General features: G+C 53.4%; 1 protein-coding gene across 1 annotated transcript in view; it reads left to right on the top strand.

The window, feature by feature from the left end:
* ZC3H18 (zinc finger CCCH-type containing 18) overlaps positions 1 to 13932 on the top strand; it is a 44560-nt gene that overhangs the window by 22245 nt on the left and 8383 nt on the right. The window contains exons 6-8 of the mRNA XM_007468471.1: positions 1 to 67; positions 1669 to 1931; positions 13034 to 13225. The exon at positions 1 to 67 is cut by the window's left edge and continues 51 nt beyond it. Of these exons, the coding sequence (XP_007468533.1) occupies positions 1 to 67; positions 1669 to 1931; positions 13034 to 13225 (522 nt within the window). The remainder of the gene's footprint in view (positions 68 to 1668; positions 1932 to 13033; positions 13226 to 13932) is intronic.

Here is a 13932-nt window from a genome sequence, read left to right on the forward strand (position 1 = left end):
TCTGGCGTGGCAGTACGAGAATTTCCGGGTGCAGTACACAGAAGCGGAGCCGTACCATAACTACCGGGTATGTGGGGCTTACGTGTGTAGGTCAGAACTTCGCTGATGGACCCATTAAAATCATCCCTTTTTTTTGTTTTGTTTTGTTTTTTTTGTTTTGTTTTGTTTTTTGCGGTACGCGGGCCTCTCACTGTTGTGGGCCCTCCCGTCGCGAAGCACAGGCTCTGGACGCGCAGGCTCAGCGGCCATGGCTCACGGGCCCAGCCGCTCCGCGGCATGTGGGATCTTCCCGGACCGGGGCACGAACCCGTGTCCCCTGCATCGGCAGGTGGACTCTCAACCACTGCGCCACCAGGGAAGCCCTAAAATCATCCCTTTTTTATTTATAGGACTTTATATGAGCTTAATTGTGTGGGCGTGGTGTACTCATTTCAAGCCCCGGTTGACTGTTCGTGGAAAACTGATTCGGGTCCGTGGACTAACTTTGTGGTGATTTGAACAGATCCTTCCTTGGATTAGTCTGTGCTCTTGCTCTGTTTCTCACCGGAGCTGCTGGTTGGGTGACTGATGCCAGCGGCAAGGGGTGTGTCCCACCCTCTTGAGCACATCACTCTTTCAGGCTCCTTAGGACCACCCTTTACGGGTCGTGCCGCCTCATGCGCTGGCTGCCTGGGCCACTTCCAGCCGTTGCTATTGGTGCTTCTCTGAGATGTAATAGATTTGTGAATATATGCGCTTCAGTCTCTGCGTCCCTGACTCTGCTTTTGGCGTGAAGCTGCCACTTGGAAGAGATCTGTTAAAAGCAGGTGAGCAGGGCTTCCCTGGTGGCGCAGTGCTTAAGAATCCGCCTGCCAATGCAGGGGACATGGGTTCGAGCCCTGGTCCGGGAAGGTCCCACATGCTGCGGAGCAACTAAGCCCGTGTGCCACGACTACTGAGCCTGCGCTCTAGAGCCTGTGCTCCGCAACAAGAGAAGCCACCGCAATGAGAAGCCCGCGCACCACAATGAAGAGTAGCCCCCACTTGCCGCAACTAGAGAAAGCCCGCGCGCAGCAATAAAGACCCAGTGCAGCCAAAAATAAATAAATAAAATAAATTTATTCAAAAACAAAACAAAACAAAAAACAGGTTAGCAGTTTTTGTGCCATGACTTAAGTCACATTCGTGCGTTTTTTGGAGCAAAGGGAGCTGACTGTCCGGGAACCTGTCAGATGGTGAGCTTGTGGTGAGAAGGGGCCCCTGGTTGACCACGCTGTGCCCTCTCCCCGGCAGGCAAAGCAGACTCCTCGCTGGGGCCGGCCTGCGGTTCCAGGCGCCTCATGACAGCCGGGGCAGCCTCAAAGGGAGCAGGACCTGCTGGGGTCCCTGCCACCACGTCCCCCTGTGCCCCAGGGCCAGGCTGCCTGTGCAGAGCTCAGTCATCTCCATCCCTCGACAAGAGCTAAGGCCAGAGAGGTCTTCCCAGCTCACAGCGGCCTGGGTGCTGATGTTGGAAGGGCAGGCTCTGCAGGGCACCCCCTGCCATGTGGCCTCAAGGCCGTTTCTAGCGCTGAAACAAGACCCCCGCCCCGGCGGTTCTGTCTCCTCCTGCTCTCGTGTGCCCTCCCCGCACCTCCCCTTCCGAGTGGCTAATCGCGGCATGTGCGTATGTTTGGCTTTTCCACGAAGGAAAGGGAGCGGGAACGAGAGCGAGAGAACAGACAGCGGGAGCGGGAGCGCGAACGGGAGCGGGATCGGGAGCGGGAGCGGCGGCAGCGGGAGCGCGAGCGGGAGCGGGAGCGCGAGCGGGACAAGGAGCGGCAGCGGCGGAAGGAGGAGTGGGAGCGGGAGCGCGCCAAGCGGGACGAGAAGGACAGACAGCACCGCGACCGCGACAAGGAGCGCGAGAAGGAGAAGGAGAAGCCCAAGGCCCGCTCCCCGCAGCCACCAAGGTGAGGCGCGTACCTTCGCCGTCCCCGGCCTGGGGGCAGGGACGGGGGCCGCGGGGCGGGTGCGGCCACGGTGTGGCGCTCCAGGAGCTGGGATGCTGGAGCTGGAGTCCCGGGTGGAGGGCTGGTCCTCCCTGCTGGCTCCGGGCTGTGCACCGGCAGGAGGCACTGGGCCCAGGGCCGGAGGGGGGGCCCGGCTCTGGGGTTTCGGGCAGCCTTTTGGCAACAAAAGCGCAAACACGTATTTGAGTGCCAGCCCAGGACACGTGGTCCTCAGCAGAAGTTCATAGCACTGGCTGAAGTGTGTATGTCCTGTGTGTCTTACAACTTTGTTGAGATGTAAGTCACATATCATGTAGTGCACCCATTTAAAGTGTCCAATTTCAGTGGTTTATACCGTAGTCACAGAGTCGTGGTGGCGTCACCACAATCTTAGAACACTTTCGTTTCCCAGGAGGAAATCTCATACCCATTAGCTGTCATTCCTCATTTTCCAGCCCCTGGCAGCCACTCATCCACTTCTGTCTCTGTTTCATATAAATGGAGACATATAATGTGTGGTCTTTTGTGATTGGCTCCTTTCTCTTAGCATAATGTTTTCCAGGGGTCAGCCACTTTGTGGCATTTATCAATACCTTCTTCCTCGTTATAGCCAAATACTATCCCATGTGGATGGACCACATGTTGTCTATCCATTCGTCCGTTGACGGACACTTGGACTGTCCCGACGTTTTGGCAACGTTTGGTGGACGTTTATGTACAGGTCTTTGTGTGGACATAGTTTTCCTTTCTCTTAGATATCTATATATCTAGGAGTAGAATTCCTGGGTCACGTGTTAAATATGCTTAACCTTTTGAGGAGCCGCTAAACTTCCACAGCAGCTGCACTATTTCACATTCCCACCAGATATATGTGAGGGTTTGGATTTCTTCCTCACCCTTGTCAACACTTACTATTACCCATTTTTTAGGTCCTAGCCATCCTAGAGGTTGTGGAACGGTGTCTCATTGTGGTTTGATTTGCATTTCCCTAATGATTAACAACGTGGAGCATCTTTTCATGTGCTTGTTGCCTGTTTGTATATCTTCTTTGGAGAAATGTCTATTTAGACGCTTTGCTTGGTTTTCAATTTGAGTTGTAAGAGTTCTTTATATTTTCTAGGGACAAGTCCTTTATCAGAGATCTACTTTACAGCTACACTCTCCCATTCTGTAGGTTGTCATTTCACTTTCTTGATGATGTCCCTTTTCTTTTTCTTTTTTTTTTTTTAAGGAAGCCCTCTTATTTTTTCCAGCTTTATTGAGATACAGCTGACATATAACACTGTGAGTTACAGGTGTGTGATGTGGTGATTTGATATACTTACACATTGCAGGACAATTCCCACAATATGGCTTGTTATCACGAGCCTCACATAATTGCCTTTTCTTTGTCCAATATTAATTGACCGGGTATGCAGGGGTTTGTTTCTGGGCTCTGTATTCTGCCCATTGGTCTGTGTATCTGTTTTTATACCAATACCATACTGGTTTGATTACTACGGCTTTATAGTACAGCTTAAAATCAGGAAGTGCGATGCCTCCAGCTTTGTTCTTCTTTCTCAGGATTGCTTTGGCTCTTTGGGGTCTTTTGTGGTTCCATACAAATTTTTTTTTTTTTTAATAGACTGACACCAAGCATTGTAAATGGATGGCCACAACAAAAGCAACAATGTTGCAATTATCAAACACGAAACACACTCACACTATGTCATAATATTGACATTCAGTCCAGGAATCCTCCACTGTAACAGCTCTTTTACTTTGCAGTGAAAATTGATTTGTATATTTTTTGCCTCTGAGTCCTTGTGGGATTTTTTTTTTTATTATTCAAACAGAAAGTCACAAAAATTATAATCATCCTCATCAGTTCACTCAGTCCCATGTTTCCCATTTTGTTTTCATCTTGATCTTTTGTTAGCACTTTTATGAGTTCATCAGTTTTCCATTAGAGTTCTGAAAATGCTTATTCATTCAGTTCAGCCGTACAGTCAGTTACCAGAAACCAGTACTTGTCAGAGTCTTTTCATCAATTCCTTGAAGATGAAACCCTTTTGTAGGAACATATTTGCAAAAGCATCAGAGTACACCCAGAACGGTCTGTAAATGACAAAAGACTTAAAAATGACCACGGTTAAAGATTTGATGAAAGTTCATAATAATGCAATTGACAAGGAAATTTAGTTATTTCTGAGATATACATTTTAAAGTAATAATTAGAATAACTAAATCCTAAATTTTAGGATTGTTTTTTCTATTTCTGTGAAAAATGCCATTGGAATTTTGGTAAGGCTTGCTTTGAATCTGTAGATTGGTTTGGGTGTTACAAACATTTTAACAATATCAGTTCTTCCAATCCATGAGCGTGGAACATCTTTCAGTATTTTGTGTATTTTTCGGTTTCTTTCATCAGTGTTCATAATTTTCAGTGTACAGATCTTTCACCGCGTTCATTAGATTTATTCTGAGGTATTTTATTAGTTTCCATTATCAATAGGGTTATTTCTCTTTCAGATAGTTTGTTGTTTAGTGTATAAAAACACAAGTGATTTTTGTATGTTGATTTTGTATCCTGCAGTTGTACTGAATACGTTTATCAGTTCTAACAGTTTTTTGGTGGATGAAACAAGGCTCTCATCCCTAATTCTTGTCCTTTCGTTTGGACAAACTTCCGTCCTGTGTGCAGTTCTGTTTTTGAAAGTAAATGCCAGGACTGTAATCTTTCATTTTAGTTTGTGGTCAGTGCCAGATCTCACTGTTTTCATCCTCTGGATTACAATGAGCTGACCTCCTTGAACTTACTGTATTTTTTCCTAACATTGGGCAAAGTGGGGTTTTACAGAACCCTCAGAGTAGATCATATTTTAGACGTATTGAGAGAGTTCTTTCTTTCTTTTAATTTATTTTTGGCTGCATTGGGTCTTCGTTGCTGCACGCGAGCTTTCTCTAGTTGCGGTGTGCGGGAGCTACTCTTTGTTGCCATGCGCGGGCTTCTCATCGCAGTGCCTTCTCTTGTTGCAGAGCACAGGATCTAGGCGTGCCGGTTTCAGTAGTTGTGGCACGTGGGCTTCAGTAGTCGTGGCTCGCGGGCCCTAGAGCGCAGGCTCAGTAGATGCGGTGCACGGGCTTAGTTGCTCCGTGGCATGTGGGATCTTCCTGGACCAGGGCTCAAACCCATGTCCCCTGCATTGGCAGGCGGATTCTTAACCACTGCACCACCAGGGAAACCCAGAGAGAGTTCTTTCTTTAAAAGGCTACTTTGATGAATCTTTTTACATTACAGTAATCGCTCCTTAAGTTATCTGAAATTTATACATCCATTTGAGTGTTGGAAGAGCTTTATTTTGATCTTTCCGTAGTTGGTCCCTTTGGAGCCCCTTTTTGGTAGAAGCCCTGTGCCCTTCTGTTCACACCCGCCAGCTGTTCCACCTCCGCACCGTCACCACGAGCGTTCTGCCCCAGTCTTCGCTCTGCCGTTGCCCCTGACTCCAGGGCTTTACCCACTGCTCAGAGCGGTCACCCCACTCATTCCTGTCTTCTCACACTGCTTTATTGTTCTCACAGCTCTTATCACTCCCTGACATCATATTACTCGCTTATTTATCTGTTGTCATCTGTGGCCCTCGTAGAATGGAACCCCCAGAGGGCACTGCAGTCTCAGGGCCCAGCACAGTGGGAGCGCTCATGAGCACTTGACAGATGGCGTCGTGAGTTTTGGGTTAATGTGACACAAGAGAGCGTTCTGCTTTCCAGGTTCGAAAGATGGCTCTGTTTTTCATGCAACCCAGATGCCTGGTCCTAGAAGCAGGGACCCAAGGAAGAAGGGCAGGTGATAGCTCGGCTGTCACTGCGTGTAACTGTGGATTCCTGAATCACATTAGCAAGTCCACTCTTGTGCTTTCACGGTTTCTGAGCATATTTCCTCCGGCTACAGGCCGCCTTCCCCAGCCCTACTAGGACGTCCTGCTTGTTTCCAAGGAGCCAGCTGACTCTTCCCAGGTTGATGTCTATATTTCCAGCTCAGGGGCATCTCTGCACGAGTGTGGCTTTAGGGACCCTGGGGAAGGGCATGCCAGCTGTGTCTGCGTGTGACCACAGATCCACCCAACTTACGAGGGGTCACATCTCGATGGACCCGTCGTACATTGAAAATGCATCTAACCTGCCAGACGTTGTAAAGTGTGGAATAGCTCATGTAATTTATTGAACACTGTACTGAAGGTGAAAGCAGAATGGCTGTCTAGGTCCAGAAGGGTTGTTTGGTGTAGTGGTTGTCTGCCCTTGTGGTCACGTGGCCGATGGAGACACTGTGGCTTGTTGCCCGGGAAGGGATCCAAATGCAAAATTCAAAGAACAGCTCCTACTGAAGGCATGACACTTTCGCACCATTGAAAGTCAAAGAACTGTAGTCAAGCCATCGTAACTCAGGGACCATCTGTAGCTCGTGGGACAGACGCCTGTGTTCACGTTCCAGGGCTGCCTGGCCTCCCCACAGGGAAGAACAAGCAGACCCGAAAGCAGGGTTTCTTTAAAGGCAGTAGCACGTCTTGGCCCGGCCCCCAAGCAGCAGAGCACAGTGAGGACAGCCTCCAGATCTGACGTTTACACAACCACAGGGTCTCGCACGAGGAAGGGCTCAGTGAGAAAGTGGCTGAACTATCGGGTCAGGGTTCAGTAAACTTGGTGATTCTTCCTAAAATCAGATGCAGCTTTTCTCATGGGCCGATCTGCTCTGCTGCCGGCCCCTGACCTGGTTTGCTTCCTTCTGTTGGGTTCAGCTCTGGTCCCATGGGTCTCCACCCCCAGCACCTACTACCCTCGGGGCGGGTGCGGGGGACGCTCCGTCACTCGGGTTAGGCTGGCTCGCTGGTCTCTGGAGTCTTGAATTCCATCTTTGATCACCCTGGCTGGGGCCCCGCCGGCCCGGCAACCAGTCTGGAGGGTGGGGTTTCACCAGAGCACAGTTTCCAACATGGCCTCCTGTTTCCTTTCCCTTGATCAACCAGAGCTGAGTGACCACTTCTTTAGGAGGTGGCCAAATTCCCTGCTGTGATTCCTTTATGTGACCTCCCTTTTATAGAAGAGCTTGTTTATTTAGCCTTCGACAGGTTGGGAATTTTTCTTAATAGATTTATTTATTTTATTTATTTATTTTTGGCCGTGTTGGGTTTTCGTTGCTGCGCACGGGCTTTTCTAATTGCGGCAAGCGGAGGCTGCTCTTTGTTGCAGTGCGCGGGCTTCTCATTGCAGTGGCTTCTCTCGCTGTGGAGCATGGGCTCTAGGAGCGTGGGCTTCGGTAGTTGTGGCACGTGGGCTCAGTAGTTGTGGCTCGCAGGCTCTAGAGCGCAGGCTCAGTAGCTGTGGCGCACGGGCTTAGTTGCTCTGTAGCATGTGGGATCTTCCAGGACCAGGGCTTGAACCCGTGTCCCCTGCATTGGCAGGTGGATTCTCAACCACTGCGCCACCAGGGAAGCCCCGGGAATATTTCATCAACAGTTGAATAGAAAGAAATTTTCTCACCTGAGACAAGAGACTGACAAAGCTTCATCCAGAAAGACCACTTGGGAAGCTCTTGTCTCCATCCTCTGTGTGAGGGGCTCTGGACAGTGGGGCATAGTCTGTGCCGGCATCTCACTTGTGGGTCCTGCGGATGTACCTGGGGGGAGATGATGACAGAGTGAGCATGGTGATGGGTCTTCCGTTTCGTCTGCAACAGCACGAGCTCCCGAAACCCGCCTTGCGGCCGGGAGGGGGAGGGAGGCGGGCGCACAGTGGGGTGGGCGCTGCCTCTGCCCGGCGCCGGCAGGACCCAGGGCTCCCTTCTTAGACCACCTCCGAGCCCTGCCCCTCACCTGCCCGAGCTGTCACCCTGAGACACGTGGTTGGTGAGCTGCCTACTTCCTTTTGGCTCTTCTCCAGACCCCGGGCCGGATGCCATGTCGCTGTGTATGGGGATGGCACCACTCCCTTTGTCCAGGTTTGCCTTTGTAATTAGGCGTTTGGAGACATTTTGCGCACTCTGTGGCTGGGCTGTTTCTAGACTAGAGCAGAGCCTTTCAGCCAGCTCTGTGGAGCTCAGCTCTGTGGTGGGAAAGTCCCTCCTGATCTTTATGGCCAGGCCAGGGGCTGTGCTCTGCCGGGTGGGCCGCCGGCGGTGGGTAGGATGTTCTCGGCACAGGCAGAGGAGTTTCATTCCAGACAGAAACGGTAACCAGGACCTTCCTGCGGGGATTGCCCAGACTGCCTGTTAGCTCTAAAGCTGTTTACTGAACGTTTGGGTGTAGTGTGAGGTTTGGTGCCTCTTGGTTGAAACGGCCCGCTTCTCGTTTCCCGGGAGACCAGTAGTCCTCGTGAGGGAGCGCTGTCCCCGCTTCCTCACACTCTCTGGAGCCCGACAGGCTGTCACTTCAAAAGCAGGGAGGTGCCCTGCTCAAGCGTGCCCACCTGGGGGTCTGGGGGCAGGCGAGGAGCCACTGTTCTCGAAGGCCCTGGGGGTGGGGAGGTTACTGTGAGGTTCACCAAGCAGCGGCTGGACCCCTGCCCGTGCATCTCCGTTCGGCTCACGGTGGCCCGTGGGCCGAGGCCGCCTGGCCTTCCGCTGCCCAGGAGACAAGGGTTATGGTCGCTGCGGTCTGCTCTGACCGGTCCGTGGGACTCTGTTGTCTTTGCACAAAAGTGCATGTCAGGCTCGCTCTGCTTTGGGCGCTGTTCCCTCCGTTCCCCTGGGTGCCGCTGCTCCCGCTCTGGCTCAGCTCCTGCCGCGCTGGCTCCGCCTTCAGGGCCATCCCGTCTTATGTGTGCAATTCCTGGCTTTCAGGAATTTGAACACCACGAGCTGTGATCTGTGTAGACCCTCATGGTGGTGTCGCCTGCCTTTGCTAACCTCGAGGGTGTCAGACGCTCGCTCTGGACCCCTGCCGCGCTGTCCCCGAGCACCTCCCACTCCACTCTGTCTCGGTCCTCGCCCTTAAGGATTAGGTCCCCGGCACTGACCTTTCTGTTAGCAAGAAGGACGCTCCCTGAGAGCTCAGGAAACCTTTCTTTATCTTTCTCATCTCATCCCAATCGATCCTGGTCACGGCCTACCTGCTGACCTGCTTTGAGCAAGTCACTGTGCCCGGGGTGTTTTCGAGGAAAGGTGTACCTGTGTTTTAACTTCTTGCCTAACGCACTGAATTACAGAGGCTGCCCGACTGAGAAGGTGGAAAGACTCGTGGTCTCTCACGTGTTCTGACCTAACTACAGACGTGCGGGTTGCTGGGAACTGGGTAAATGCAGGTGAATATGAAAGCAGTCAGGCTGTGGCTGCGCTTCACAGTGGGAACGGCATGGGGCCTGGAGTCAGCACAGAACGGAAGGCAGCTTGGGAGTGGGCTTGGGAATGACAGGGCCTCACCTTGGAAACAAACTTTTCACGACCCCGCCCACAAATTCAAGTCCAACCTCACGTTGGAGTTGAAATATGTTTTCAGAATCTGAGGATTAAAGCGAGAGGTCTGTGGTCCCAGGTGCCACTCACTGGGCACTGCCCTCACCTTCCCAGGCCGCCTGGGGAAACTGAGTACGAATGAGGGGGCGGGAGCGTGAGTAATGGGGCCTGTTCCGTCCCCTGCTCATCTGCGTGCGGGACCCTGGGTGCCGCCAGCCTGGCGGAGGCTGGAGGAGGGCTGCTCACAGCCGGGCAGGTCATGCAGGCTGATGGCCGTCCTGGCCGGGGCCCTGGGAGCTGGCTCCACGTCCACCGGGCCCCAGGGTGACCTCGGCCAGCGCTTGGGAGGCCAGCAGCTTTGAGGGGAAGGGCTGAGAGAAGCCCCTCAGGAGGCGTGAGCGAGTCCAGTCGGGAAAAACCCACCTGGGTGCTGCCCGTTCCCTCTCCCTGTGTCTCTTCCCGCTCTTTCACCCTTCCATCTTAGAAGAGAACCTTCCTCCTTTTTATCTTCTCTTATCTTTGACCACAAACTGGGCTTGCTGCTTAGGCTGGAGTCTGCAGACACCCTCGCTGTGGCCTGCCGTGCCTCTCACCTCCGCCCTGGCATCGCAAGGGGCCTCGGGGGCCCTTTCTCCTCAGAGTCCCTCTCTTGTGGCCTTGAACAAAGGGTCAGGTGCCTGGAAGATAAGATGGTTATGTGGCCATGCTGGGGTGGGCTGCTCAGAGATCTCTAGAGGGTGTTTTCCCCCTCTCTGTTCAGAAGGGTTTATGCAAATTCCAGATCTGTTCTGTCAGCTTTTGATGCCAGCATGGCTGGCATTCGTCCCCCTCCCAGCTGTCCCCACTCCCTCGGGTTTCCTCCCGTGCATCCCCAGCTTCCCGTCATGGAGCGGCCCGTGCGCCGGCCGTCGGTGGCTGGCCCGTGGGGAGAGCCTGGCATGCCTGCTCTTTACTGCAGTCCAGTATAGTTGCTTGTCTGGCTGCCAGGCTTTCCAGGTCTCTTTCGGCTCTCCTCTGGGGTGTTGTCAGAGAGCAGAGGGGCAGGCTGCGTGCCAGGGGTACCGACCTAGGCCCCATCCTCTGTCACGGCTCCCCCGATGTCTGAGTTGGGAGCAGACCTGCTCTGCCTCTTCCCCGCCCTTCCCCAGTAGTATAGGAACAGTTCCCCAAAACAGGATTGTTAATGAACTCTGTTGGCACTCCGAACTGACATGGCTGCATCGTGAATCACACCGTTGGTTTGCGTCTGTTTCTCCCTGTGTTAGAAGAGCCACAGGTTGACAGAGCTGGGCCATTCTAATGACTTATGAAAAACCTAGTGACCAAGGTGTTCCGTTTTCTGTTGCATTTTTAGAATGAGAACAACACAGGAAGTGTAAAGGTGAAAGCTGCTTGGGATGGCCCGGGCCAGGCCAGAGTCATCAAGCGGGTTTCACTCCCTTCCTGGACACTTCCAGGAGGAGTCACTGAGGAGCTGATGGGGCAGTGGTGCTCAGCATTTGCGGCTGAGATTATAGGGATTTTATGCCTCAGTTTAGTGTGTCCTTGGGGAGATTTTAAACGTTGGGTGTTGTTCCTGGTGTGGGACTCTTAGCAAATAGTAGGTATGGAACTTCCTTGTTGGTGGATTGATTGAAAAGTTCTGAAAATATCAACAGGTGTTGGTTGTTGTATGTTATGATGTAATGTAAGAAGACGTTGGTGATAGAAAATGTATGTAATTCTAAAAATCTAGTCCCAAAAGGCAGGACCATTTTTGAATAAAACTGTGATGTTTTGTTGGCACCCATAGAAGGTGGGAATCAAAGGCAAGACACAGTTCTTAAGTCTGACAGCGCTGTAACCCAAAGCCCAGCAGGTTGGGAGCAGGGCTGACGGGCACCGCTACCATTGTTCTCTACGTCAACGGACAGGACACACCCAGAACCCTCTGAAAATTGAGAGTATCTGGAATTGTGACAACGCTGTGGTCCTGTGTGCAGACAAGATTCTAGAATAGGAGTAGACAGATTAATGGGAGAACACAGCCCCTCGGAGTAAGAATTTATATGCCCCAGAGACGGCATCGCCCACGAGCCATTCTGGGACGGAAGTGGGTCCACTGGCCTGCGGGATAGTGGACAGGAACGTGCACCAGAGAGGGGGAGGGGATTAAAATAGACGGCAGGTCTAGAGCAGGTAGAAGCGAGTGTGGCTTAGAATGGAGAAGGCTCTGTGAACCTGGAAGAAGCTGTTACACTTGTAACAAGCGTTAGCACCACCAGCGCAAGTGAAAGCCAATGGCCTGGGAGAAATACAGGACGCAAAGCGTTCCCAGAAAACCGGCCAAGGACGAGACACAACCAGAGCTCAGGCGGCCTCCCCACCGCCAGGCGCCGCCGCACAGATGGGAGCCCATTTCTGTGCGTGGAGCCGCCAGGGCTCAGGTTTACTTTTGCGTGGGCTGCGCTGTGGCGCCCCCCACCGGTTACTCGGGAGCCCAGAATTGCTGAGAGGGAGGGAAAACAGGCCCCCCCGCCGTGCTGAGTGCAGCTGCTCTAACTCGCAGGGAACGTGTGACAGTTTACCCAGAGATTTATATAAAGGGTGATTTTCTTGTTCGTTGTGTTTTTTAAACACAGAAACAGGTAACCGTAGAGAAATGCCTAAATTACGTAACACCTGAACGTGAACTCCTGCACCGTCAGGGAGGCCAGCTCCGGGTGGAGCAGTCCCCAGGCGGTCTCAACTGTGCTCCCAGGGTTCATCGCGGGGAATTAAATAGAGGCAGAGAGGAAATTCAGAGGTGCTAAATGGTGGCTGACCGCAGAGAGCGAGATACTGGGATTTTTATTTCTCTGTTTTTACTTTCTGTGTGATTTTTTAATTAATAAATATCACAAGGCCAGCAGATACCTTCATATCGAACTGCTGCCAGTTCTGGGACCCTGTGCTCTGGCTCACTGTAGAGCAGGGGTGCTTTGGCGTGGGGTGCGGGCGCCTGGCTTGGACCTGAGCCTCGTCCCCAGTGCTGAGCTGCCGCCGGCCCCCTGCGCGGTTTGGCCTTGCTGCGTTCCCGGCTGGCGGGGAGCATGTGGGGAGCCCGCGTGGCGGTGGCTGCTCGCGGGGCCCAGCAGGCTCTCAGCCTCGATGCTTCGCCACAGCTTGGACCTGCGCTGCTCTCGTCCCTCTCGCTGGGAGACGATGTCCTTTCAGTGAATTAAACCTAAGAGGACAAAGGAAATGTGTAAGGCTTGGGTTTAACTTGTTTGCAGACAAGGAGTTCCTCAATCCCTTGAGCTTCCTCAGTGCTGGTGTGCGGCCACTGTGCGCCAGCTCTAGAGAGAACGTGCCAGGCCCCTTCCTCCCTGTGCTCCCGGAGCCCATGCAGCGGGGAAGGCGGGGGTTCTGGGGGAGGATGGTGCCGGATGGCCAGCTACCCTGCTGCCCTGGAAGGCACCGCTCGTGGAGAGAGCCCCGCGTGTCTGGTTCCAGGTGCGGTCTCCCATAGACGGAGCACCTGCTGCCCTGTGTGTCTGGCGTTCCTGGAGTGAGCCATTAGGTCACAGTCTCTCCTCTGACTCAGTTTCTTTCACCAAACGGCATTGCTGTCTGCCGGGAGGTGGCCCTAGACCTGCTAATCCCTCTGTGATTTCAGCCGTCAAGCCGAGCCACCAAAGAAGGAGGCAGCCTCTGCCGGGCCCCAGGTGAAGAGAGCCGACGAGTGGAAGGACCCCTGGCGCCGGTCCAAGTCTCCCAAGAAGAAACTTGGGGTATCGGTCTCCCCTAGCCGGGCACGACGGCGTCGAAAAACATCAGCCTCATCGGCCTCTGCCTCTAATTCCTCCAGGTAAGGAGGCAGGGAGGTCAGTGGGACTGAGCGGCGTCTGTGTGCTCCGCGGGGCTGTGGCATGGCTGGGTTCCAGAGCATCGCTGGCTAACAGGACTGACACTTCACACCTGGTGAGGCTTCACATACCCCCCGGAGCCGTCAGCCGGGGTGCAGGCCACCCAGAGTGGAGCACAGACCTGGGCAGGGGCAGCGTGGGGAGAAACATTGCTTGGTGGAAGACCAGAAGAGCAGCCTGGTCCCAGTGTCTAGTCGGTCCACCTGTCGCCTGTGAGTTTGGGTCAGCAGCTATGAAATCTGTGTGTGTAGTAGGTCTGCACAAACAAGTGAGGATGCTGCGGGCGGTGAGAGCGGGGGCTCTCCCTGAGGGGCCTGCAGAGGTGGACGGGGCCTGGACGTGTCTGTGGACTCAGGGTTTCCACTGCCTGCACTGGTGGACACACAGATGCACACGCGTGTGTCTGCCTGGGTCAAACACACTCACCTACGCACACGGGCACACGTATCCTGGCTCTGTCCCCCGAGGGCCTGGGAGCTGTGTCACTGGCGACAGTGAGCACATCCAGCACCCAGGTCTTGGTTTCTAAGCACCATTCCCACAAGCCGGGGGACTGGAGAGCAGCGTGTCCGCGAGGCAGCCAGAGGGCGGGCGTGTGCGTGCGAGCCGGGGCGGGCAGAAGGAGACCCCGCCTTCTCTTTCCCCCCCC

This window comes from Lipotes vexillifer, unplaced genomic scaffold, assembly GCF_000442215.2.
Source record: "Lipotes vexillifer unplaced genomic scaffold, Lipotes_vexillifer_v1.1 scaffold23, whole genome shotgun sequence".
NCBI classification, from domain to species: Eukaryota; Metazoa; Chordata; class Mammalia; order Artiodactyla; family Lipotidae; genus Lipotes; species Lipotes vexillifer.